Below are 27056 nucleotides of genomic sequence, written 5' to 3'. Positions count from 1 at the left end.
TGTTAGATTCTTACAGAAGATTTTCCTGTCAGTCTCTACATTCATCAGAAAGGCATATACATCCAATCGCATAGTGTGAGAGTAGTACATTGTTTAAAGCAACCATCCATTGTAATGCTTGTACAAACAGAATAAAAGGAAGTGTCTTCGTAAAGCTTCTGATTGTCATATTGTGAAATAAATATGTCCTTTGTCTGTGGCGAGCAGGGTAATGTTTATCAGCAATCCATTGTGAATCAACCCCCGCAGCATCCTCACACATTGGCTTCTAAAGGTCTGTGCTCGTCATGTCTGGCATCTGCTGTCATCCTTGCCGTAACACCTTTGTTCCTTTGTTGAATGCCGTCTTCCAGGTTTCTCTGGAAAAGAGGAAGGATAAGATGCTTCCCAATCCACGTGTGACTCAACGTGTTGTAGAAAGAAGTCTTATTGAGTCTGTAGTAATAGATGAAATCTACAACCATCAGTGAAAGGATCAAGAGTCCGTAGAAGCCAATGCCAAGCAGAGGGAGAGGGCTCCTAAGAAAAGGACAAGAAAACCCGTTGATCTCAAATATGACTGGTTACAGTTCTGTGTCATCTACATAGTGCAAGAACTCAAAATGGGTATGTCATGGTTTCCGTGTTCAACAGAAAAGACAACACATCGCCAGATCCACTGCATGACGGATACCAACAGCACCCAATGGCCACACAGAGAGATGTTCCATGTAAAATATACAGGGACTGCCAATGGAGCCTTTCATAAGAGTGTGAACAGTGGCACCTCAATACTTCTACTTCCCTAAACATTCCCACAAGATTTTAAAATGAAACTTTGTTTATGCAGAAACTTTGTTTATGTCTGCACTGACTTGGAGTGCACTAGAGAAGAAGCTGGCGAGACAAGTGCTGCTTCTACAGAGCCTACTGCATTTTAATGTATTCCAGGAGAATGAGACAGTATTCCTTTGCTATTCCTTTTCAAGTATTCTGACTAAATAAATATATCACATAATATAGCTTTTCAAATAACGAGTAGTTATCTTCTGTATAGATTTATAGTCACAAGTCCATATAAATGTTATTAAATATCTTTATCTTAAACAGTACCGACATAAGGGAGTATGAAAATAACCAAATATAAAGTAATTCTGATGTTTAGTGCAATCTCCGACTAGCACAGATCACTTTAAAGGGAACCTGTCACCGCGATTTTGGCTATAGAGCTGAGGACATAGGTTGCTAGAGGACCGCTAGCACATCCGCAATACCCAGTCCCCATAGCTCTGTGTGCTTTTATTGTGTAAAAAAACAAATTTGATACATATGCAAATTAACCTGAGATGAGTCCTGTCCGTGAGATGAGTCAGGGACAGGACTCATCTCAGGTTAATTTGCATATGTATCAAATCGGTTTTTTTACACAATAAAAGCACACAGAGCTATGGGGAGTGGGTATTGCGGATGTGCTAGCGGCCATCTAGCAACCCATGTCCTCAGCTTTATACATAAAATCTCGGTAACAGGTTCCCTTTAAGTTAGGACATCCATGAGATGCTTCAATAAAGATGTAACGGTCTAGAAGGTAACACACTTTTCCACTGCATGGAACTGGCTCAACTTTACTGACTCTACCCTGTTTTATTTTATTTTTTTCCACTAGGCCAAAGTTGAAAACAGTTCCCGGCACGTTTTTTCATACCCGATCTGGAGGGGGTCCAAGCGAACCAAGTCATGCGAGCACACTGCTGACTAGGGATTGGTCTGAGAGATTCTTCTCTACACTGCTATCAGCTACACTGAGGGAATACCATATCCACAGTGAAAAACTTACCATCTGGTACCAAAACAGTGGAGAGTAGGGTAGAGCCAGTACAGTGCAGTGGAAAAGCCACGATCTCCAAAGTCTAACTGCTACCTCTCACTTATTGCTTTAAAAAAGATTACATTACAGAATTAGACCATTTTATTTGAGAATCATGGAGGTTGATTTGGTTTAGAGGATATTTCCATCTAAAACATGGGTGCAGTGAGACGGCTATTCTATAGGGGGATGAAAAAACTAGATGTGACTGAGGCTACTAACATTGCAGTTTATTAAAGAGGTTATCCCACAAAAACTACTACTGTGCAATGAATAGGGCATTTCAAATGAGGTATGCACTTCTGGGGTTGCAGGTGCTTGATGAGCCGCTGCCTACACACTGAAAGGGAAGACCTGAAAAAAGACCTATATGGCTCTGTGGTTGCAGAGTGCAAACAAACCCTTATGGGTGAAATGTATCAAACTGATACTCCAGTTTTATGGCTTAGAAAAGTCAAAAATTTTGGCACAAGTCCCATTCTGCCTCTTTGCCATTTTACGCTTCACGCGCCACTTTTAAAAAGTGGGTGGGAAAGTGGCCATGGTTAATAATGTTAGTTAGTTTCACGTCATATGTACATTTTTAAAAAGTTGCATAATCACTCCAGTGGGGGTGGGTGGTGTCAAGAAACCGAAACAGCATTTTGAGACAAAAATGTTAGGGTACGGCCACACATGCTGGTTTTAAGCCAAAGTCAGGAGTGGATCCTAAAAGGGAAGAAAGTATTAGGCAACTTTCACACTAGCGAGTGAAGTGAAGGCATAGCACCCGCACTGAATCCTGACCCATTTATTTCAATGGGCCTGTGTACATTTTTTTCACGCATCAGTTCTGCGTTGCATGAGAATTGCAGCATGTTCTATATTCTGTGTTTTTCATGCAGCCCTGGCCCCATAGAAGTGAATGGGGATTCAGTGAAAAACGCATCATCGGGATGTAATTGCAGCCCGAATGCAATGCGTTTTTCATTGATGGTTGCTAGGAGATGTTGCTTGTAAACCTTAAGTTTTTTTTTTCACTCGTGTGAAAAACGCATCAGAACTGATTGCACTTGCACGGAAAAACTGAAACCGTGAACGCAATCTGAGACAAAACTGACTGAACTTGCTTGCGAAATGGTGCGAGTTTCACTGAATGCACCCTGAGCGCATCCGGACACAATCCGTCACGCTCATGTGAAAGGGGCTTTATGGACAGATATTATTTTCCTCTTTTTTTGAATCCACTCCTGATTTTGGCTTCAAAATCTGCATAAAAAACCTGAACGTGTTGCAGCTTCCTTAGGTTTAAAGATGTGCCAAATTCATCAAACAATATGTAACCTTTGATTTGGCAAAGGCAACTCAAATCAAAACTGACTTGAAAAGGTTCACCCGCCCCGTCCCCCACACCTTATATACCATACATACTTTACAGTCACTCCAGGATTTCATGGCTGTATTATAGACATAAAAAATGAAATGAATGGACGGCACTCGCAACAAATGGGATATGTGGATGTAGTTTATTAGATTAGATTATAAGGGAACTTAAAAAGTGTCAAATGGTAATTGACATATATCAGATCCTGATTAACATATAGTAATATGGCTTATCTGTATATTTTAATAAAACTTGGGATGTGTGTGCTCTTTAAAAATAGATATTAAATGAATGACTAAATAAATAAATAAATAAATAAATAAATAGTTGATAGGTGGCAAAATGCTGGTTCCTATAAAGAATTATTATTAGTCAGGATTTGATATCCGTAAAGTTGTAAGTTGATGTCCGTATGTAAAAAATATATATATAAAAAAATATATAGATGAATAAATAGGTGTCAAATCGTATTAGAGTCCACCTGTGATTAGAAATTCATATAGTCCACAAATAAGTTCATATAGTCAGCAAAAAAGTGAAGAAAAACTCCATAAAAAAAGTTCATAAGATGCCTATAGATCAAGGGGTTATCTATAGATCACAAAATTCATATAGTTCAAAAAGTTATAGTTCAAAAAGTTCATATAAATTATTAAAGGCAGTTCATATCCTAATGGTAAAAAATTGTTGGTGATCACTTATAATGAAAGATTAGAATCGAGGTGGTAGTGTTTGCAGATAGATCTTTACAAATAGATCTTTCCTATATCTGCTTCTATGTTTGTGTTTGCATGTACATTAGCATTAGTGCCGGATCTCCACCTGGAAGGAAAAATAACACAGGGGTACGTTACCACTCTTCTGTGCTTCTCCAGCCGTCCAGGTAGTAGGCGGCGTCCTCGCTGTGCACGTGGATTACAGGAGTGTTGCCGTCGCGCTCTTTCTTCACCTCCGGTGACGTCACTTCCGGGTAGTGAGGGTTTTCAAGCGGTCGGCGTGCCACGTGTTCTATTGAGCGGGATTTTTTGAAATGCCGGGTTTTCTTCTTTGTATAATCCGCAGTCTTTTCCTTATACTGGCCAGTATGAATAGAATTATGGGACTTATGGCTGCTCTCTCCCCATACGCGTTTCAGAGCCTTCAGCTCCTTCTTCAGTGGGTATGAGTAGCCATAGACCTTTTTGCCCATATATACTCTTGTCTTTATTGTTTAATTGATTCATTAATTGATTGGGAGGAGGGGATTGTAAGCTCCTCCTCTGTTCTTTCTAATACCTGGACGAATAGTTAGATGGATGCCATGATCCATGATACAGAATCCACAAAAAGTATACGAAAAATATACAAAAAATATATTAGTTGATATGTTAAGAACATATGGATAAATATTCAAAACATAAAAATGTTAAAAATGAGAATAAAAATAGGAATAGAAATAAAAATAATATATGAAAAAATATATATGAATATTAAAAATATATATATATATATATATATATTAAGCGATATTCCAAAAATATATATATTAAGTTCAAACATGTGTATGTATCAGTTATTTGGGATAATGGGAATCTGCATATTCATTATTGTATGTATAGTAGTCTTGTTAGATGTATCTCATAAAAATATAGTGGATATGAATTTCTAATCACAGATGGACTCTAATACGATTTGACACCTATTTATTCATCTATATATTTTTTTATATATATATTTTTTACATACGGACATCAACTTACAACTTCACGGATATCAAATCCTGACTAATAATAATTCTTTATAGGAACCAGCATTTTGCCACCTATCAACTATTTATTTATTTATTTATTTATGTATTTATTTATTTAGTCATTCATTTAATATCTATTTTTAAAGAGCACACACATCCCAAGTTTTATTAAAATATACAGATAAGCCATATTACTATATGTTAATCACGATCTGATATATGGCAATTACCATTTGACACTTTTTAAGTTCCCTTATAATCTAATCTAATAAACTACATCCACATATCTCATTTGTTGCGAGTGCCGTCCATTCATTTCATTTTTTATCCTACTACTTTGAGGCTTTGGGTTAGCTTCCTCGGACTGAGCACAGCCATAATTCTACTACTGGAAGTGAGCCACCACAACTGCACATTTATTATAGACATACCTATAAATGTATGTGGCGAGCTTCTCTGATAGATTGACTTTCATCACAGATTCAAACTCTTCGTGCATACAGCAGTATTTTAAGGAGTCATTTCCAGGCCAGCAGCAGTACATATGTTCTTGAGAGTCAGTTAATCGTGGACAGTGGAAGCCTGAGTGATACACATCACCCTGTCCTGGGTAACCCTCACATGTGCGCACATTAACAGTTGAAGCTGTAAGACAGATGAAGATTGCTTATTACTCAAAGGTACTTAATCAACTTTCTTTGTCATTATATTGGTCATCCTTCATTGATCCTGCCTTTAGTAAAGGTCAGAATATGCTAATTGTAGAGAAAGCATTTTATGGAGCTCTCAATGTGGAGAAGTGGGATCAGTATTCTGAGATGTGGTGCTCATGTGATCCCCAATCTGTTGGTGTAAAACAGGCTTAAGTGTGTATACATAGCTGTCAGTTACTGATAGTTGTACACAGGCAGATGTCATCAGTGATTGATAACATTCTCTGTGTTAGTGTGTATACATAGATAACTGTCAGTCACCGATAGTTGTACACAGGGAGATGGTATCAGTGATTGATAGCATTCTCTGTGTAAGTGTATATACATAGCTGTCAGTTACTGATAGTTGTACACAGGGAGATGTTATCAGTGATTGATAACATTCTCTGTGTTAGTGTGTATACATAGATAGCTGTCAGTCACTGATAACTGTACACAGGGAGATGTTATCAGTGATTGATAGCATTTTCTGTGTAAGTGTGTATACATAGATAGCTGTCAGTCACCGATAGTTGTACACAGGGAGTTGGTATCAGTGATTGATAGCATTCTCTGTGTAAGTGTGTATACATAGATAGCTGTCAGTTACTGATAGTTGTACATAGGGAGATGTTATCAGTGATTGATTGCATTCTCTGTGTAAGTGTGTATATATAGATAGCTGTCAGTCACTGATAGTTGTACACGGAGAAGGTGTTATCAGTGATTGATAGCATTCTGTGTGTAAGTGTGTATACATAGCTGTCAGGCACTGATAGCTGTACACGGGAGGAGGTTTTACTGAATCTTTTCCCACAAAACTATATATCAGTCTGTTCATCCCATCCTGCTCTATAATTTGCTGCCTGAAGATTGCATTGCATTTAATGGTGACAGGTCCCCTTTAAATTAGTTGTACAGCCAGTACATATTGATGGCGTATACTCAAGATAGGTCATCAATATCTGATCAGTGGTGTTCCAGCACAGTCTGACACTGGCAGCACTCATTGAATAATGTCAGACTGTGAGGGGACCCCCACCCCCCCCCACCAACTGGTAACACCCATCTGGACCTTCATTGCAAACTGCTAATAACTTCTAGCAGGAATAATAGAGGGATGTCACAACAAAAAGTCATAAAAAATAGATGCTCCAGAATTGTTATTACAAGCGGGATGTAGTTACTGCAACTGACATGTCAGTAGAGGTTACAGGTTCTCTTTAAACCAACACTCATGGTTAACAATCTCATTTACCCTGTCCTTACTGATTCTGCCCATAACCATCATATGTTGGTTGTTTCAAGTGCCAGATCTTATACTGTATAGAATAGATTACTGCACCATGACTTCTCTTGCAATTGAATTTTGTTAATTGGGGTCCTGCATTGATCACAAGGTGTGGAGAAACCCAACAGCACATGTTCCATATCTACCATAACACTACAGGGGCAAACTGAAATCCATGATGCAGCAAACTAATGTACAGGCATGAAAGATATGGCCAGTAGATGAGGATGCTGAACAGCGGACCCCTTCTACTGACTCATAATTCCATAATAGACTGGATTTGGAAATGGGTATTCTAAAGAAGACAACCCCTTTAAACAATTAAACAAAAGAATAAGCATACAATCAATGGTGGATCATAACTAGGTTGTTTGGGTCGGCAGCACTGGGCCGGACGTGTCTGTGGGGCGCATTGCAGCTCCAAATGCCCACATTACAGAATGCACAGGCTCAGCAGCATCTTCTCTTGTGTCCCTCTCTCACAATCACAGGCCTGACTTCCATTCTGCCCAAATGTCATATAACGTCCGTCAGGACTTTCTGTGTGGGGCTTAAGGTTAGAGCCGCCTCCTCCCTCTTGCTGCGCTGCTGATGTGTCCTCCTCCTGTTCCGTCGGGGGTCACAGCGCTGCAATAAGATGGAGGCTGCTCTAGACTTGAGCTCTGCAAAGAATGTCCCCATGATTACCGTACCTAGAACTGGGCCACAAGACACAGGCCATTCTGGGGTAGTGTCTACGTTATCTGCACTCAGAGAGCTATCACTGTATTATCTGTGGTGTTACATAGGACTGCAGGTAACATCTACTACGTTATCTGCACTCAGAGAGCTATCACTGGGTTATCTGTGGTGTTACATAGGACTGCAGGTAACATCTGCTACGTTATCTGTACTCAGAGAGCTATCACTGGGTTATCTGTGGTGTTACATAGGACTGCAGGTAACATCTACTACGTTATCTGCACTCAGAGAGCTATCACTGGGTTATCTGTGGTGTTACATAGGACTGCAGGTAACATCTACTACAATATCTGTACTCAGATAGCTATCACTGGGTTATCTGTGGTGTTACATAGGACTGCAGGTAACATCTACTACGTTATCTGCACTCAGAGAGCTATCACTATATTATCTGTGGTGTTACATAGGACTGCAGGTAACATCTACTACGTTATCTGCACTCAGAGAGTTATCACTGGGTTATCTGTGGTGTTACATAGGACTGCAGGTAACATCTACTACGTTATCTGCACTCAGAGAGTTATCACTGGGTTATCTGTGGTGTTACATAGGACTGCAGGTGACATCTACTACATTATCTGTAGAGAGTTATCATTGTGTTATCTTTGGTGTTACTAGGGTGGCCAGACGTCTGGTTTTAGGCCGGACAGTCCAGCTTTCAGACTCCCTGTCCTCCGTCCGGCGCAGGGCCTGGACGGACGCAGGGATATCCTCCTTATTAGTAGCTCACGCTCAGACAGTAGCACTGTGCTATCTGAGCGTGAGCTGCAGCAAATGACTGACTGAGGCTTCTCTCACCCCCAGTCAGTCACTAGAGCCTCAGACATGGCTCGTTGTGGCTGACTGAGGGGGAGAGAAGCATGCCGGGCTGCCCCCAGCTCACCTTCCCGTCTGAACGTTCTCTCCCCCACCTTTTTTTGGTCGGCGATGGGGGCATGGCTTCACAAAATGGGGCGTGGCTTCACTGGGCCAGGGCGTGGTTTAGCAGTTTGGGGGGTGTGGTCAGTGAGGTGGTGTTACATAGGACTGCAGGTAAAGTGTACTACATGATTTGTACTCAGGGAGTTATCATTGTGTTATCTGTGATGTTACATAGGATACCATTAGGGTACGTTTGTGGTGTGGCTGTATGAAAAAAAAACTTTGGGGGCAGAATAGGGAAGGGGGGTGGGGCTGGTCAGGGGAAAATGGAAGGAGGGGGGCCCAAGTTGGGTAAACAGCCCTGGGACTTTGATGCACTTAATCCGCCCCTGCTTACAGTGTCTTAAATGTTTTCTTTTTTTTCTTTGATAATTCTGTTACATGGACTACAGCATACAGTACAGTGTGAAAGTTTTAGGCAGGTGTGGAAAAAATGCTGCAAAGTAAGAATGCTTTAAAAATTAGAAGTGTTATTACTTTATTTTTTATCAGTTAACAGAATGCAACATGAATGCACAAAACAGAAATCTAAATGAAATCAATACTTGTGCCTTCAAAACAGCATCAGTTCTTCTAGGTACACTTGCACACAGTCTGTGAAGGAACTCGGCCGGGAGGTTGTTACAGACATTTTGGAGAACTAACCTCAAATCTTCTGTAGATGTAGGCTTGCTCAAATCCTTCTTGCCTGTTCATGTAGTCCCAGACAGACTCGATGATGTTGTGATCAGGGCTCTGTGGGGGCTATGGCATCACTTCCAGGACTCCTTGTTCTTCTTTACACTAAATATAGTTCCTAATGATATTGGCTCTATGTTGGTATTGCCTGATGGATAAGTATCTGCCTGTATTTCTCAGCATTGAGGACACCATTATCCTGACCACATCCCCAACTCAATTTGCTGAAATGCAACCTCAGTCTTGCAAGATACCTCCACCATGCTTCACTGTTGCCTGCAGACACTCATTATTGTACCGTTCTTCAGCCCTTCACTGAACAACCTGCCTCTTGTCACATCCAAATATTTCTAATTCTGCCTCATCAGTCCAGAGCACCTGCTACCATTTTTCTGCATCCCAGTTACTACGTTTTTGTGCATAGTTGAGTTGCCTGGCTTTGTGTTCATGTTGAAGGTATGGCTTTTTTGCGGCAATTCTTCAATAAAGACCACTTCTGGCCAGACTCTTCTCTGAACAGTAGGTGGGTGTACCTGGATCCCACTGGTTTCTGCCAGTTCTGATCTGATCTTCCGATTTTGAAGGGAAGTAAGGTGTCTTTTATTTGCTGCAATAAGTTTTCAACAAATGAAGTTGGGGATTGGGTCAGGATTAAATGTGTCCTTTATGCTGAGAAATGTAGGCAGATACTTACCCATCATGCAGTGCCATCAGGGAGGCATCTAAATGGCTCCACATTTTATTCTGCAGCAGGACAATGACCCCAAACATAAAGCCAATGTCATTAAAGGCTATGTATACCTTTTAGGGTCATTTTTTTTATTACTATTACATTGTATTCATTACGAGCTAAAACTTATTTTTTCAATTGGTCTTTTTAAAAATATGGAGTCATTTTCTCTATACAGAGCTGAGTTGCTCTACTAGCAGGATCTGATTTCTCTCTGCTCCGTCAGGCAGGGAGCTTAGGGGCTCCTTATCTCTGATCCCTGACCTTATAAACACTCATCGAAGCTCAATCCTTATCTTACTGATAAGAATGTGGCTTAAATAAGTGTTTATGACCTCTTAGTAATTTAGAGATATGGGTTATTAGATGACTGTTACAAAGTAAAAGTAGGATGCACACAGCTAGAAAAACAGTTAATCCTTTGTGACAGAACGGCTCAATATTTTTAATAAAGACCAATTTAAAAAATGATTTCTAGCCCCAAGTGAGTAAAATGCAAAAAATTGCCCCTGAAGGTGTACATAGTGTTTAAGAACGATTTCATGATCTCCAGCATGAAGAAGGACAAGGAGTCCTAGAAGTGATGATATACCCCTTCCCCCCAAACCCGGGCCCTAATCTCAACATCATCATCAAGTCTGCCTGGGATTACATGAGGAGACAGAAGGATCTGAGCAAGCCTACATCCACATAAGATCTGTGATTAGCTCTCTAAGCTCTCTAACAACCTCCCTGCTGAGTTATTTCAAAAACTGTGTGCATGTCTACCGGTCCTAGAAGATGCTGTTTTAAAGGCAAAGTAAGGTCAAAGCAAATATTGATTTGATTTAGATTTCTCTTTTGTTTATTCACTTAGCATTTTATTAAATTATAAAAATAAATTATTAACACTTCTATTGTTGAAAACATTCTTTCTTTGCAGCATTTTTTCCACACCTGCCTAAAACTTTTGCATAGTACTGCATATTCCAAAATTCTTCCTAAATGGATGGATTAATGATGTCAAAGTGAGTGCTGGACTGAGAATAATGCTAATATTCATGTGGGTATATTTTACACATGGCATATTTTTGGCAGAAATTTCTGCAACTCTGAATGGGCTTGTTTTGTTTGCAACCACATGCATTTCTGCAAGCTGCATTCAGATGAATGGGAGCGTTGCAGCAAATCTACTATGTGTGAAGATGCCCTTACAGGTGATATTCTACTGTATGTGGACACATGCATACAGATCAGAGATCTGGAGAAAAATCTAAGATCTGTACATTTCAATCAGACGCAAGGATACACATAGAGATACGTGATGCCATATCTGTGTGTATGTGAATTTCCTTCCAGTTATTGAGCATAGCAAGGAGGCCAACAGATCCTTACAGCAGACCATTACCAGTACACGTAAGAGTTTCTGAAGCAGTTGGGAAATATTCTTTCTCAATTAATTAGAGCTTTGCTATCATGAAGTGTGGCCCCATTAATCCCCACTGTATGCCAGTGACTTCCAGTACAACCTCCCACCCGGCTTGACCATGTAGATAATCGCCGTGCCTGAACTGTGCTCTACAGACAGATTCATGAATATCAGTCATTGCTCTGCTCATCTCAAGTATTAGATTTAAGCTAATTTGAGATCAAGAGCAGGGCATTTTTCTCATCATCGTTAAATGAATGTGACTGGCAAACCTAAACGGCATGGGGTAGTGGAGAAAATTATATTCTCATTTATAAGCTGAATATCAAATATATGCAGATTCCTAGCATAGTTATAAGGTGAAAAATGATCATAAGATATAAAGATACAATAGAGGCATGAAAAGAGGCAATATTGATACATTTATATTGTCTAGTATTCATTACAGATATCATACTTATCATTCACCGCAGGGAGGGTTTACATGCCAATAATTAGAGTGTGATTGGACTCATTTGGATTACATCCGGAGATAATTGCTTCAGTCAGTGACCTGTAGTGATTGTTTTCAGTTGGCAATTGTAGTTGAAGATGAATCTGACATGAATGGTCCCTCCAATTAAAGTGGTTGTCTCATCATGGACAATGGGGGCATATCGCTAGGATATGCCCTCATTGTCTTATAGGTGCGGGTCCCACTGCTGGGAACCGAACCTATATCGAGAACGGAGCCCCACAAGGTGGTGGCCTGAGGACTCAGGTCCGGCCACCACCAAGCCGGCTCCCCATAGAATTAAATGGGAGCATACCGCGCATGCGCGGCCCCCGCTCCTAATCATTTCTATGGGGCCAATGGAAATAGCCGAGCCAGTGCTCGCTATTTTTGCCGGCCCCATAGAAAATTAATGGAGGTCGGCTGTGCATGCGCAGTGCGCCCTCCTTCACTTGCTGGTCTCCGTTTTCGATATAGGTTCGGGTCCTGCACCTATAGCGGTGGGACCCGCACCTATAAGACAATGGGAGCATATTCTAGCGATATGCCCCAATTGTCCCTGATTAGACAACCCCTTTATTGCCAGAATCGTCTGCATTTTATAGAAAAATCAGTACATGATACATACATACATAATGTGCAATCCTGGTCCTCATTATAATAAGTTGGAACTTGACAAAATTATGTTGTGTAAACTAAGCTTTAAAGAGGACCTTTCATGAGTTCTGACATTACAATATCAATACCTGGCACTGTAGGGCATCTTTAGGAGATATCATTGTGATCATTTTTTTCTGATCAGCTGCTCTGTTGCGCTGCTGTGCCCCCGTTCTGTTTTGGCACCCTGTATGCTAATCAATAGCATTGGTACAGGAAGGAGGAGACAGCCATGTTTCTTAGGGGGCGTCTCTTTCTCCCTGGCGTTGTCCAATCGCAGCGGACTGTGTCACCATCAGGGAGAAGGTGAGCTGTTTTGTCTCAATGGCTCGGGGGGCACAGCAGCACAACAGAGCAGAAGATCAGATTTTTTTTTTCATGATGACATATCCTAATCCTGGCCTACAGTGCCAGATATTGATATTGTAATGTCAGTGTTATGACCAGCGGGTGGGAAACTGCTACCGCACGTGACCAACTCCCTCTGAGGACTATGTCTGAGTACACCCCTCGTTCTTCACGTGGTACCTCTGATTGTGAGGAGAGACTTTCCCGTGGGGAGTACCAGGTGCTACCTCATAGGGGAATTAGAACATGAGGGAATCGGGACCAGAGGTGACACAATACACCCAGTGGATTCTGTGTTTCCAGAGGCTGCTCAGACAAAGGCGTATTCAGGGTACGAAGGCAGAAGTCAGGTCAGGCGGCAGTCAGGCAAAGTCCGTAAACGTAGATCAGGGTCAGGGCAGGCAGCAATCAGGAAAAGTCTGTAATGCGTAATCCAAAGTCCGGTACACAGAATGACAAGAACCAACAGAACACCTTAGCTCAAACAGGAAACTAGACTAGCTAGGAACCCGAGTTGCTCAGGCGCCATCCTGCAGAAGGAGGCGCCTTTAAATACCTCCTGCAGACCAGTCATAGGCTGGGGAAGATAGAAGGCGTGAGCAGGCTGCCTCACAAATGGGGGAGAGACACGCTCACACACACCCTAAATACAGTACACACAAGGAACTCTTTGCCAGAGTGCAAGCTCTGCTCAGAGCTAGGAGGGAGATGCTGCTGGCAGGAGTGCAGACCACAGCTAAGAACCCTGCTGCCCGCGCCTGTCAGAATGGCGTGCAGCAATGGGAGGAGTGAAGAAGCCCGGCGCCCGCACCTGCGTGTGGGGGCGGAATCGCAGGTACGGGGAGCTAGGCTAACAGTCAGAACCGGTGAAAGGTCCTCTTTAAGGCAGCCATACACATTTAACAGTCGATGGCCGAATCAGCTACCTCTCCCAACTCCCCCATACACATATATTTCCCGTTATGGGCTTAACGTGTATGTGTATTCAATCTGGAGAAAGGAGAAAGCTGCTGCCAGACATTTCTGATGATAGCGTATATCCTTGGAGAACAAAAGGATCTGGTGAAAATATTCACTTTGCCCAATCCTTCTCTTCCCCCCGACATCATCTGTCAGGGAATAGTCGGGAGCTCCCCATACGCAATAGACTACCAGCCGAACCCAACCGTTCTCAGTCAATACATACATTGTGTATACGGACCTCAGCTATACACGAGATATCTTTCATCTGGAAGTTGAATAGTAGAAAGCTTTCTCTCCCGATTCCCCCATATGCATGCCCACTTGACTCAGCAGGGCATGCATGTGTTCTGAATGGGGTGAGAGAACTAAGATGTTCCCAAACACCTCTGGCAGCAGCTTACCTCACCAAAAGAATCAGGCATGTTGAAATCCAACTGCCCAATCATTCTCTCCCATGACATCTGCCGTCAGCGAAGGGAGAGTCAGGAGGCTGCCATACACATTGGACGGTCGTCCAGTATCACCAAAATTGGCAGGTTCATCCATCATTTAGCTAATATGCATGGGCAGCTTTATAATCTGTCTTGCAGTATAAGTGGAGGGAAGGGTTTTTTTGTGGTCGATTTGTGCCATGCCTGTATTATCACATTTTGTGTAAAATGTTTTTTGTCACACATGGGATTTTATTCCTCTCTTGTTGCATATTTTACAAAGCATCCACTTGCAGAGCTGAACATGTGTACGCTGGAGCTAGAGGAATAACGGCTGCTCGTTCAGCTGGCAGCTTTCTAAGGTATATTGCCACCTTTTCAGGCAAATTTGAGTAATGTTTGTGCACTGCTTGCTGGTATTATTTGTCCACTATATAAGATGAACCTTGATCTAAATCCAGGATCAAATTCACCCAATTTTACCATACTTGATCTGCCTTGTTGTATACTATATCTAGGCATATGTGTCTGAGGCTAATTTGTATTTCCACATGTTCAGCCATGTCTCAGATGAAATGATCCATTGGAGGACCAGAGGATGCTCCATTCTGACCAGTTTTTCAGACATTGACAAAACCCACCTTTAACAGGACTGTCCAGAGAGGACAATCCATCTAAAAGTAGAGCCAAAGTTAGTCACTGCTAGTGTGGGACACAGGGGAGTAGCTAAAGGCTCATGGGCCCTGTAAGAGTTCAGCTTGGGCCCCTCTTCCCTCAGTGCCTTGTGGCCAGGGGCAGGGGAGCACATAGCCTTTGTGCTGCCTAAGGCAAAAATTGAAACAACACCTCCTCCCTCCATGCCAAATTCTTGACCTTACCGCTTCCTTCCAGCCAGAGGTGTAACTTGACCAGCATGCACTTTCTATAATACCAGTGTCTTCTTAGGTGGCACAAGGGTCTTTGGGCCCCCTCGGGCTCCTGGGCCCGGTAGCAACTGCTATCTCTGTACCCCCTATAGCCACGCCCCTGTATAGACAGCATGGACCAGAAACATTTTCTGTGCTGCGCCCAAGGGTTCTGACTGATGGTTTGTCCACCTCAGTAGTCATTACCGTAGTGTTTCCTGTCTTTTACAGAAGTGAAATCATTAATATTCAGGGATATTGATATAGGTAATATAGGTATATTATATAGGTTATTGATGTCCTCTTCTGAATGTTATTGTATTGTACAGTCCTGATCAAAAGTTTAAGACCACTTGAAAAATGGCAAAAAATCTTATTTTACATTGTTAAATCTTAACAAGGTTGCAAGTAGATCTTCAACATGCAAGAAGAAGAAATGAGAGTGAGACAAAACATTTTTTGAGCATTCAATTAATTGAAAATAACGATTAAACTGAAACAGGCTGTTTTTCAGCTGATCCAAATTTTAGAAGCACATGCCTTTAAAAGGCCAAATCTGTGCAAAGATGTGGATTTATTGACATTTTCTGTCAGGTAGTCACACGTTGTGATGGCATAGGCAAAAAAACTCTCCCTTTTTGAACGTGGTCGGGTTGTTGAACTGCATAAGCAGGGTCTCTCACAGCGTGCCATCGCTGCTGAGGTGGGACGCAGTAAGACAATCATTTGGAATTTCTTAAATGATCTTGAGGGTTATGGAACAAAAAAGTCAAGTGGAAGACCCAAAAAAACTTCATCAGCACTGAGCCGGAGGATCCAATTGGCTGTCCGTCAAGACACTGGACGATCCTCGACCCAAATTAAGGCCCTTACTGGTGCTGATTATAGCCCCATAACCATCAGACGGCATCTGAGACTAAAGGGCTTCAAAAACAAAAAACGTCTTCAAAGACCACGTCTCCTTGAACGCCACAGAACTGCTCGTTTGGACTTTGCAAGAGAGCACCAAACATGGGACATTCAAAGGTGGAAGAAAGTTTTATTCTCTGATGAGAAAAAATTTAACCTTGATGGTCCTGATGGTTTCCATGACAAGCAGATCCCACCTGAGATGTTTTCTACACGCCACAGTGGACGGGGCGCCATAATGGTCTGGGGTGCTTTTTCCTTCAGTGGAACAATGGAGCTTCAGGAAGTGCAGGGGCGTCAAACGGATGTCCAGATGTTGCAGAGAGCATTCCTCATGACTGAGGGCCCTCGTCTGTGTGGTAACGACTGGGTTTTTCAACAGGACAACGCTACAGTACACAATGCTCGCAGGACAAGGGACTTCTTCCAGGAGAATAACATCACTCTTTTGGCCCATCCTGCGTGTTCCCCTGATCTAAATCCAATTGAGAACCTTTCGGGAATGGATGGCAAGGGAAGTTTACAAAAATGGACAACAGTTCTAGACAGTAGATGGCCTTCGTGCGGCCGTCTTCACCACTTAGAGAAATGTTCCCACTCACCTCATGGAAACGCTTGCATCAAGCATGCTGAAATGAATTTTTGAAGTGATAAACAATAACGGCGGAGCTACTCATTACTGAGTTCATGTTTGGAAGTTGGATTTTTGTTTTGGGGGGGGTTCGTTTTTTTTTGGAGGTGTAGTCCTAAACTTTTGATCAGCTGAAAAACAGCCTGTTTCAGTTTATTTGTTGTTTTTCATTAAAATGTTTTGTCTCACTCCCATTTCTTCTTGTTGCATGTTGAAGCTCTACTTGGAACCTTGTTAAGATCCAGCCATGCTAAATATGATTTTTTGCCATTTTTCAAGTGGCCTTAAACTTTTGATCAGGACTGTATTATTACTTACTACTCCTTCTTTTGCTCTGTGATAAAACAAGTCATTTCACTTCATTCCCAACTCCATCAACAAAGCAGTCCTCCAAAAACAGTATAGAAAGTGGCTATTCAGCAAGCACAAGGAGGGGTAATTTTTATTATTAAGGGGGGGGGGGGGGGGGGTCAACGTGGAATAAGGTTCATCTTAATGGACATGTGTTTTTCCCTACTGTGTCCTTGTCTTTAAGATGACCACTCAAAATTCCAGTGCAAATTCGTCTTGAGGGGCAGTGCTTTCAGAGAAAAAGGCAAAAGTACATAGGATGTAAGGGAATTTCAAATCATCAAAGATGATGTTCTCAGTCAGGTCTATAGGAGAGGTTTCACATCTATGAAAACTGTGTACATGTAAGCCACAAATCCGCAGGCCTGCTTGTGAGTCACTGAGACTTCAAACCATGCGCTGGAGGAATACGGTGAGGTTGCCTTGAAATAATTAAAGGGGTTTTCCAGGCACCCCCGACGATCAGCTGTATGAAGAGAAGGCACACGCCGTGCGCATGTGAGGATAGGTCATCAATATTAAAAGGCTGGAACACCCCTTTAACTCTTGTCTATCAAAATTTGGCACAAACATGAATCAGATAACAGTGCAGCTCCACAATTTGCAGTGGCACAAGTCTCTTATAGGGGTTATCTCATTATTAATGTAAAAAATGAAAATCCGATATCGTATAGTGTACGACAGGCATGCTCAACCTGCGGCCCTCCAGCTGTTGTAAAACTACAACGCCCACAATGCCCTGTTGTAGGCTAATAGCTGTAGGCTGTTCAGGCATGCTGGGAGTTGTAGTTTTGCAACAGCTGGAGGGCCGCAGGTTGAGCATGCCTGGTGTACGAGAAACTCTTTCTAACAAACCTAGAACCAGTCCTGTACCTCACATGGATCCAGAGACCTCCCCATTCATTACTCCAATTGCTGATTTATTTCAAACTAGCAGCTTAGGGAGCGTGTCCTTTCTACTGCAGCTGGTGGCAGTTGAAGGATAGAACTGAGCATGTGCTTCCGTCTCAGTGAGCAGGACAGAAAAAAAAAAAAAAGAGCAAACAGCAGGTGGCGCTATACAGATGGATTTCAGTGAATACCTCAGTAGAGATGTCCCGAACTATTCGCCGGCGAACAGTTCCCGGCGAACATAGCTTGTTCGCGTTCGCCGCGGTGGGCGAACATATGCGATGTTTGGTCCGCCCCCTATTCATCATCATTGTGTAAACTTTGACCCTGTACCTCACAGTCAGCAGACACATTCCAGCCAATCAGCAGCAGACCCACCCCTCCCAGACCCTCCCACCTCCTGGACAGCATCCATTTTAGATTCATTCGGAAGCTGCATTCTTAGTGAGAGGAGGGACAGTGTAGCTGCTGCTGATTTAATAGGGAAATCGATAGCTAGGCTAGTGTATTCAGTGTCCACTACAGTCCTGAAGGACTCATCTGATCTCTGCTGTAAGGACAGCACCCCAAAAAGCCCTTTTTAGGGCTAGAACATCAGTCTGCTTTTTTTTTTTTTTTCCTATGTAATCTAATTGCAGTTTCCTGACAGCGTGTGAGTCTGGCTCATAGCGTATACTGTGCCCACTTGCCCAGTGCCACCACTCATATCTGGTGTCACAGTAGCTTGCATTAAAAAAAAAAACTAAAAAAAAAAACTTTTTGGACTGTAGTATAATAGCAGTCAGTTGCCTGCACGCGCGTGTGTTTCATGCCCTGCAAGTGCACAGTGTCACCAGTGCAACTCATATCTGGTGTCACAGTAGATTACATTTAAAGAAAAACAACAATTTTGACTGTGAATAAATAGCAGTCAGTTGCCTGCACGTGTTTGTGTGTTTAAGGCCCTGCTGCAAGTGCATAGTGTCACCAGCGCAACTCATATCTGGTGTCACAGTAGCTTGCACGCATAGTAGAACTAAACTAATCTAAAAAAAATGACAGGCAGAGGCAGGCCACCCCGCAGGGGCCGTCGTGGTGCTGTGATTCCCTTCGGCCCTAGAATAATGCCCAGTGTTCAGAGGCCATGTACCCTGAACTCGAAAAGTTCTGAGGACATAGTTGACTGGCTAACACAGGACACCCAATCTTCTACAGCTTCCGCTCGGAACCTTGACGCACCATCCTCCTCCAGCTCAGTTTCGGGCACCGCCCACCTGCCGCCACCACCAACACTAGCACCACAGCCGCTTTACTTGATCTGTCAGAGGAGTTATTTACACATCAGTTGGAAGAAATGAGTTAAGGCCCTGCTGCAAGTGCATAGTGTCACCAGCGCAACTCATATCTGGTGTCACAGTAGATTACATTAAGAAAAAAACAACAATTTTGACTGTGAATAAATAGCAGTCAGTTGCCTGCACGTGTTTGTGTGTTTAAGGCCCTGCTGCAAGTGCATAGTGTCACCAGCGCAACTCATATCTGGTGTAACAGTAGATTACATTTACTCTCTGCGGAGCTGGGAATTTTTTTTGCCACGTTACTGGACGCTCATGCGCAATGCCTGTAGGCTCATGCGTCCTTTTGAGGAGGTGACAAACCTAGTCAGTCGCACCGAAGGCACCATCAGCGACATCATTCCATTTGTTTTCTTCCTGAAGCGTGCCCTGTGAAGAGTGCTGGATCAGGCCGTAGATGAGCGTGAAGAGGAAGAGTTGTGGTCACCATCACCACCAGAAACAGCCTTATCAGCATCGCTTGCTGGACCTGCGGCAACGCTGGAAGAGGAGTGTGAGGAAGAGGAGTCAGAGGAGGAATGTGGCTTTGAGGAGGAGGAGGAAGACCAACCACAGCAGGCATCCCAGGGTGCTTGTTGTCACCTATCTGGTACCCGTGGTGTTGGCTGGGGGGAAGAACATACCTTCAGTGAGATCACTGAGGACGAGGAACGGGACATGAGTAGCTCGGCATCCAACCTTGTGCAAATGGGGTCTTTCATGCTGTCGTGCCTGTTGAGGGACCCTCGTATAAAAAGGCTGAAGGAGAACAACCTGTACTCGGTGGCCACGCTACTAGACCCCCGGTATAAGCAGAAAGTGCCTGAAATGTTACCGAATTACCGCAAGTCGGAAAGGATGCAGCAGTTCCAAAATAAATTTTAAAGTATGCTTTACACAGCGTATAAGGGTGATGTCACAGCACAACGGGAATCTAACAGGGGAATAGGTGAAAGTAATCCTCCTCCTAACACGACCACGCCGACAAGGACAGGACGCTTTACAGACGTGTTGTTGATGGAGGACATGCAGAGCTTTTTAAGTCCTACGCATCGCCACAGCCCTTCGGGGTCCACCCTCAGAGAACGACTCGACCGACAGGTAGCAGACTACCTTGCCTTAACTGCAGATATCGACACTCTGAGGACCGATGAACCCCTTGACTACTGGGTGTGCAGGCTTGACCTGTGGACTGAGCTATCCCAATTTGCGATAGAACTTCTGGCCTGCCCCGCTTCAAGTGTCCTGTCAGAAAGGACCTTCAGTGCAGCAGGAGGTATTGTCACTGAGAAGAGAAGTCGCCTTGGTCAAAAAAGTCTAGATTACCTCACCTTTATTAAGATGAATGAGGCATGGATCCCGAAGGGACTGACAGTGGGGGATGCATTTGACTAAAAAAGGCCTGATGAGATGAGCTGCACTGGGCTAAAAATGGTATACACGCTGCTGTATTTTATCTCTGAATGCCGGATGACTTGCGTGACTTATCCGCCACCAATTAGGGTTCAAGCCGCAATGTTTTAGGGCACTTTCTGCCTGGGAAACATAAATTTGCCTAATTACATGCCTAATTTTTCTGGCCTCTGGTGCTGCACTGTGGCTGCAAAAACAAAACAAAAAAAAAGGCACATACATGTGTCAATTCCCCTTCGTGATCATTACCTTGTTGTGGTGAAGGGGCTTGCGTATCACAATGAAGCGACCACCTCTATGAGTGTGTTGGCAATGGCAATGTTGGCACACCCCAGATGATAAGGTCGTTGCTTCATTGTGAACAGACCAAAAGCGATCGGCTGGATAATTTTGCATAGAAAAAACATTAATTTTCTTTGTGATCATCTAAGGTGATCATTAAAGCCTACTAGGCCAACAATGGGCCCACACTGCAGAATCATTGTTTTCTGGGTCACTTAACTGTCAGTGAACTACCTCAGCACGACCATAGGCTTTGAAAAACCCCCATCGCCTGCAATCTCCCAAACGTGCGCACGAGCACAGTCATCACTACACCAAGATTGACGCATACAGCAATAAAATGTATGTCATGAGTGTGTCAACTATTGACAACTCTTTGCGGTTGTCTAAAATCTATTCCATACACGTCCCCTGATAGGGGACGTAACAGGGATTAAACTGATAGGAATAGTACTACTTAACACACCACTCATATTACAGTACATTGCACGGCGCACGCGCTATGCCCCAAATTGGAACTAGGAGGACCAACCAAGCATCTTTTTCCATCTCCCGGTTCCTAAAATCTATTCCATACACGTCCCCTGATAGGGGACGTAACAGGGATTAAATTGATAGGAATAGTACTACTTAACACACCTTATAATAATAATAATACTAGGGGACGTAACAGGGATTAAACTGATATGAATAGTACTACTTAACACACCTTATTATTATAATAATAATAATAATAATAATAATAATAATACTTAGTGGACGAAACAGGGATTAAACTGATAAGAATAGAACAACATAACACACCACAACTATCTGGCGGCACATTAGATTGCACGCGCAGTGCCCCAAATTTGAAGTAGGAGGACCGACCAAGCATCTTTTTCCATCTCGCCGTTCCTAAAATCGATGCCATATACACGTCCCCTGATAGGGGACGTAACAGGGATTAACCTGATAGGAATAGTACTACTTAACACACCTTATAATAACGCAGAGAGAGGAGTCTGAAGAAGAGGAGTCAGAGGAGGAAGGTGGCTTTGAGGAGGTGGAAGACCAACCACAGCAGGCGTCCCAGGGAACTTGTTGTCACCTTTCGGGGACCCTTGGTGTTGTACGTGGCTGAGTGGAGGAAGAGACCTTCAATGACATCAGTGAGGACAAGGAACAGGACATGGCTAGCTTGGTATCCAACATTGTGCAAATGGGGAGTTTGCGGTTGTGCAAATGGACAGTTTGCGGTTGTTTGCGGTGCGTTAAACGGGGAGTTTGGTCTGTCACTGTGAAGCGTGCGTAACCCTTACACTACCTGATCGATACAACATCATACCTGATGTTTTAAAGCACGTTATTCCAAACAATTTAGGAATGTTAGGTGATTTATGCCCTTTATGGATTAAAACCCGACTCTGCGTCAACTACGTAATTTTCCATGGGAGTTTTGCCAAGGATCCCCCTCCGGCATGCCACAGTCCAGGTGTTAGTCCCCTTGAAACAACTTTTCCATCACTATTGTGGCCAGAAAGAGTCCCTGTGGGTTTTAAAATTCGCCTGCCTATTAAAGTCTATGGCGGTTCACCGGTTCGCGAACATTTGGGAAAATTCGCGTTTCGAACGGAAAATTTTATGTTTGCGACATCTCTATACCTCAGTACTATACTACATTTTTTATTAAATGCAATTACAAAAGTATTCAGATCCAGATGTTGATTCAAAAAATGTACAATATTTTAGTGGGACAAACGTTTAGTGGGACAGGCATCACAGCAGCAGGGTTCAGATGTGCCCACAGATCTCTCAGCCCACAATCTTGCACAGCCTAGTTTTTCAAAGATGTCTCTCTAGGGACTTGAGACACTGCAGCGGCTATTTCTATCTCTGCTCTGCGAAGTGGCCCAGGAACCCTTTGCTGCAGGCTCTCTTACACATAAGTCACCCAAGGTCACAACAGTAATGCACTGCTGCCCTGATGCATGGCCTGACTGGTGGGAACAGAACCCAGCCCGTAGGCAATATCTTGCCCCGGCCCATGTGCCCCCAGCTCAGTTCTCCCACGCTAATAACTGGGACTAACAAATAAACCACTCCCATTAATCATGGCAGCGAAGGCCATTATTCTGCAGCACCATATTAACTAGGAGTGGTCCCTACCCCAACACGATTGTCTCAGCTGCACTAAAGGGCCAACTAAATACTGCTATGTTCACAAAGCTACGGGGTACTGCCAGCTCCTCGCCACCACAGCCTGTTATTGTTCTACCAATAGCTCAAACATTACAACAAATCATCCATTTTAAAAGAACAAAACTTATTTATAACATAATCTCCTTCTGCCCACCTTAGGGCTCTTTCACACCTGCGTTCTTGTCTTCCGGCATAGAGTTCCGTCGTCGGGGCTCTATGCCGGAAGAATCCTGATCAGGATTATTCTCATGCATTCTGAATGGAGAGAAATCCGTTCAGGATGCATCAGGATGTCTTCAGTTCCGGAACGGAACGTTTTTTGGCCGGAGAAAATACCGCAGCATGCTGCGCTTTTTGCTCCGGCCAAAAATCCGGAACACTTGCCGCAAGGCCGGATCCGGAATGAATGCCCATTGGAAGGCATTGATCCGGATCCGGCCTTAAGCTAAACGTCGTTTCGGCGCATTGCCGGACCCGACATTTAGCTTTTTCTGAATGGTTACCATGGCTGCCGGGACGCTAAAGTCCTGGCAGCCATGGTAAAGTGTAGCGGGGAGCGGGGGAGCAGTGTACTTACCTTCCGTGCGGCTCCCCGGGCGCTCCAGAGTGACGTCAGGGCGCCCCAAGCGCATGGGGCGCTCTGACGTCATTCTGGAGTGCCCGGGGAGCCGCACGGACTGTAAGTATACCGCTCCCCCGCTCCCCGCTCCTACTATGGCAACCAGGACTTTAATAGCGTCCTGGGTGCCACAGTAACACTGAAAGCATTTGGAAGACGGTTCCGTCTTCAAATGCTTTCAGTACACTTGCGTTTTTCCAGATCCGGCGGGCACCTCCGGCAACGGAAGTGCATGCCGGATCCCAACAACGCAAGTGTGAAAAAGCCCTTAGGCTACTTTCACACCAGCGTTTTTGCCTGATCCAGCAGTGATAAGCAAAAACGCTTCCGTTAAGATAATACAACCATCTGCATCCGTTATGAACGGATCCGGTTGTATTATCTTTAACATACCCAAGACGGATCCATCATGAACTCCATTGAAAGTCAATGGGGGATGGATCAGTTTTCTATTGTGTCAGAGAAAACGGATCCATCCCCATTGACTTGCATCCCAGGACGGAAAGAAAACCGCAGCTTGTTGCGGTTTGCTCTCCGGTATGGGAATGCAACCAAATGGAACGGAATGCATTTTGGTGCATTCCATTCTGTTCAGTTATGTTTTGTCCCTATTGACAATGAATGGGGACAGAACTGAAGTTTTTTTTTCCGGTATTGAGATCCTCTGCTGGATCTCAATACTGGAAAAGAGAAACACTAGTGTGAAAGTAGCCTTACATACAGGTGCAGTACTAATATTTCAAGTGTCCCATAGCAAAGTCAGGAATGGCCTCCGTCCCACTTTGTTAATAGGAACTTAATATGAATTTGGTAACTCATGCACAAAGGAGAACGCACGTGTTCTAGATAAATGAAAGCCAAGTATATTTTTCATAAAAATGACAACCACTCCTGACATGTCTGTTTTAATTCTTGCATTTCCCATGTAATAAAAATTCTGGAGCATCTATTCTTATGGCTCTATGTTGTGCCATTCCTTTATTATTCCTGCTAGAAGTTAAGAATGAATTGCCATCAGCCTGCAATGAACATCCATCAGGATATTACCAGTTGGGGGTGTGCCCCTGCAAAGTCTCACACTATCCAATCTGTGCTGCCAGTGTCAGCCCCCCTTCCTTGGTAACACCCATCTGGTCCTTCATTGCACACTGCTAGTAATTCATTAATAACTTCTAGAAGGAATGCAAGTAGACACTAAAACAAACATATCAGGAGAGGTAACATATTCTTCCTTACTTAAAGGGGTATTCCGGTTTTAACGTTATCCTGTGATAGGGGATACGTATTTTAATTGTGATGGCTTATCCTCAGGATAGGTCATCAATATCAGATCGGTAGGGTCTGACTCCCAGCACCCCCGCCGATCAGCGGTTTGACATCACATACGGTCACAATGTGAATGGGGCTGGCTGCAATACCAAGCACAGCCAATACAATAGAAAGCTGCAGTCAGGGATGTGAAAAGAGAATTATCCTGTTGTAAATAGGTATGAAGTCTGGGATCAGATACATGGCGGTACTAAACCAGATCTCATAATGGCAGAAGTGGTGTTGGTCTCTTGTGATAAAGAGGAGGAGTGCAATCAGCATTTACCTCTCCAGAGATAATTGAGGAGCAGCACAGTCAAGCGAAGCAGGTTAGCCGGATTCAGCCTCTTCATCTTCTCAGGAGTTCCTGCCTTCTGTGGACATTGTTTGCCGGAGCAGTGGGGTGGGGGGAAGAAAGATACAAAGAAACCGCAAGCAACATTATCTTTTGCATCCATTACCTGTGATAATAAACAGAGAAGAAATGCCATTAAGGCTTGCCACATGAGCAGATACATTTATTGTTCCAGTCCAATTAGTTCCTCTTTTAAAAGCAATAGTCTCTTAGAAGTCTTCTGGGTGCCTTTTATTTCAGCGGCGTTAGTTACCTGGCGGGTCACCAGTCACAGATTACAGTACATTTCATCCCGCTACATGAGTGATCTACCACTGGGAAGCATGCAGTCAACTTAAAGATGTACTGTACCTATCTATCTATCTATCTATCTATCTATCATCTATCTATCTATCTATCTATCAGCAGCACCGGAACAATTAGATCAGCAGAAAGATGAAGTGCAAAGCCCAATGGAGCTAGACCAATGTCCAAAGTATCAAAAAAGGATAAATAGGCAGCACACTCCAAAACGAATAAAAAAATGAAAAATGTATTCTCTCTTCTATCTATCTATCTATCTATCTATCTATCTATCTATCTATCTATTTGTCTATCTATCTGTCTATCCATCTATCAGCTGTCCATTATCTATCTCAAATCTATCATCTCTCTATTATCTATCATCATCTATGTCATATCTAAAGGGCCCTTTCTTCACACGGGCTGAGACTCCGCAAGATAATTTCATAGGATATTATGATTATCTGGCGGTATAAAGATGTCAACGATTACCCAATGAACAATCATCTTTGCATTATATCTGCTCTTTGTACTTTATACATACTTATTTTAATAGCATTTAGCGTTTAGCAAATCTAATGTCCAGATAGGCTACAAGTGGTATATTTATAGCGGTTAGCAGGGTGACATATAGTTTTGGGGAAAAGAATCAGTAAAACTAGTGCTAGTTATTAAAGGGAACCTATCAGCAGTTTAATGCTGTTCGGTTCTTACAGCTCCATCTTATGCCAATGAGTCCTGATATTCATGAGCTCACGGCTCTCCCCGCCCACCTGCCTCTGACTGACAGTTTTTTTTTAGCTGAATCAGTAGCATGTGGGCGGGAAAACCAGGAGCTCATGAATATTCAGGACTTATCATTATGGGGCTGTTCAATACAAGATTTTGGCAAAACGGCTTTGTCAATTAACCTCTTCCGTCCCAGCAGCGTACATATATGGCAGAAGGACAGGTTTTAAATATGGCACCAGGGGGCACCATATCCACGGGGTATCTGCTGCTTCAAACAGTAGAGGCCCGAGCTAATGTTTGCGACTGGCAATAATCAATTGCAGACATTTAGGGGCATATTTATTAAGACCGGACTTTTAGACGACGGTCTTAATAAAGCTCTGCATTGGTGGTGGATCCACTGGGCTCTACATAACTTTGGCAGATCCACCGCCTCTTCTAAATGTAAGACAGATGTAAAACAGGGGTAGAAAATGATGAATAAGGCGGACCTGCCGACTTGTCCCCTTCCCCGCCCACCCCACAATTTTAGACCTGCTGTGAGTGATGAATAGTGTCAGATTGTGGCGCAAAACCTTAGCATCGCAATCTGC

The 27056-nt window shown here is 43.2% G+C and overlaps 1 protein-coding gene across 1 annotated transcript; it reads right to left on the bottom strand.

Annotated features, from left to right (window-relative positions):
* Positions 1–254: 254 nt before the first annotated feature.
* Positions 255–25552, bottom strand: LOC120986704 (protein shisa-like-1a). The gene is made up of 3 exons (XM_040415407.1): positions 25381–25552; positions 5370–5583; positions 255–519 (listed from the first exon to the last, which is right to left on the bottom strand). Exons 1-3 carry the CDS (start codon positions 25550–25552, stop codon positions 255–257), a joined length of 651 nt encoding a protein of 216 aa, XP_040271341.1.
* Between the last annotated feature and the right edge of the window lie 1504 nt (positions 25553–27056).

The sequence above is a fragment of the Bufo bufo genome, chromosome 1 (genome assembly GCF_905171765.1).
Source record: "Bufo bufo chromosome 1, aBufBuf1.1, whole genome shotgun sequence".
Lineage (NCBI taxonomy): Eukaryota > Metazoa > Chordata > Amphibia > Anura > Bufonidae > Bufo > Bufo bufo.
Note: the sequence above shows the minus strand (reverse complement) of the source record. Positions and strands in the feature narration are given on the sequence as shown.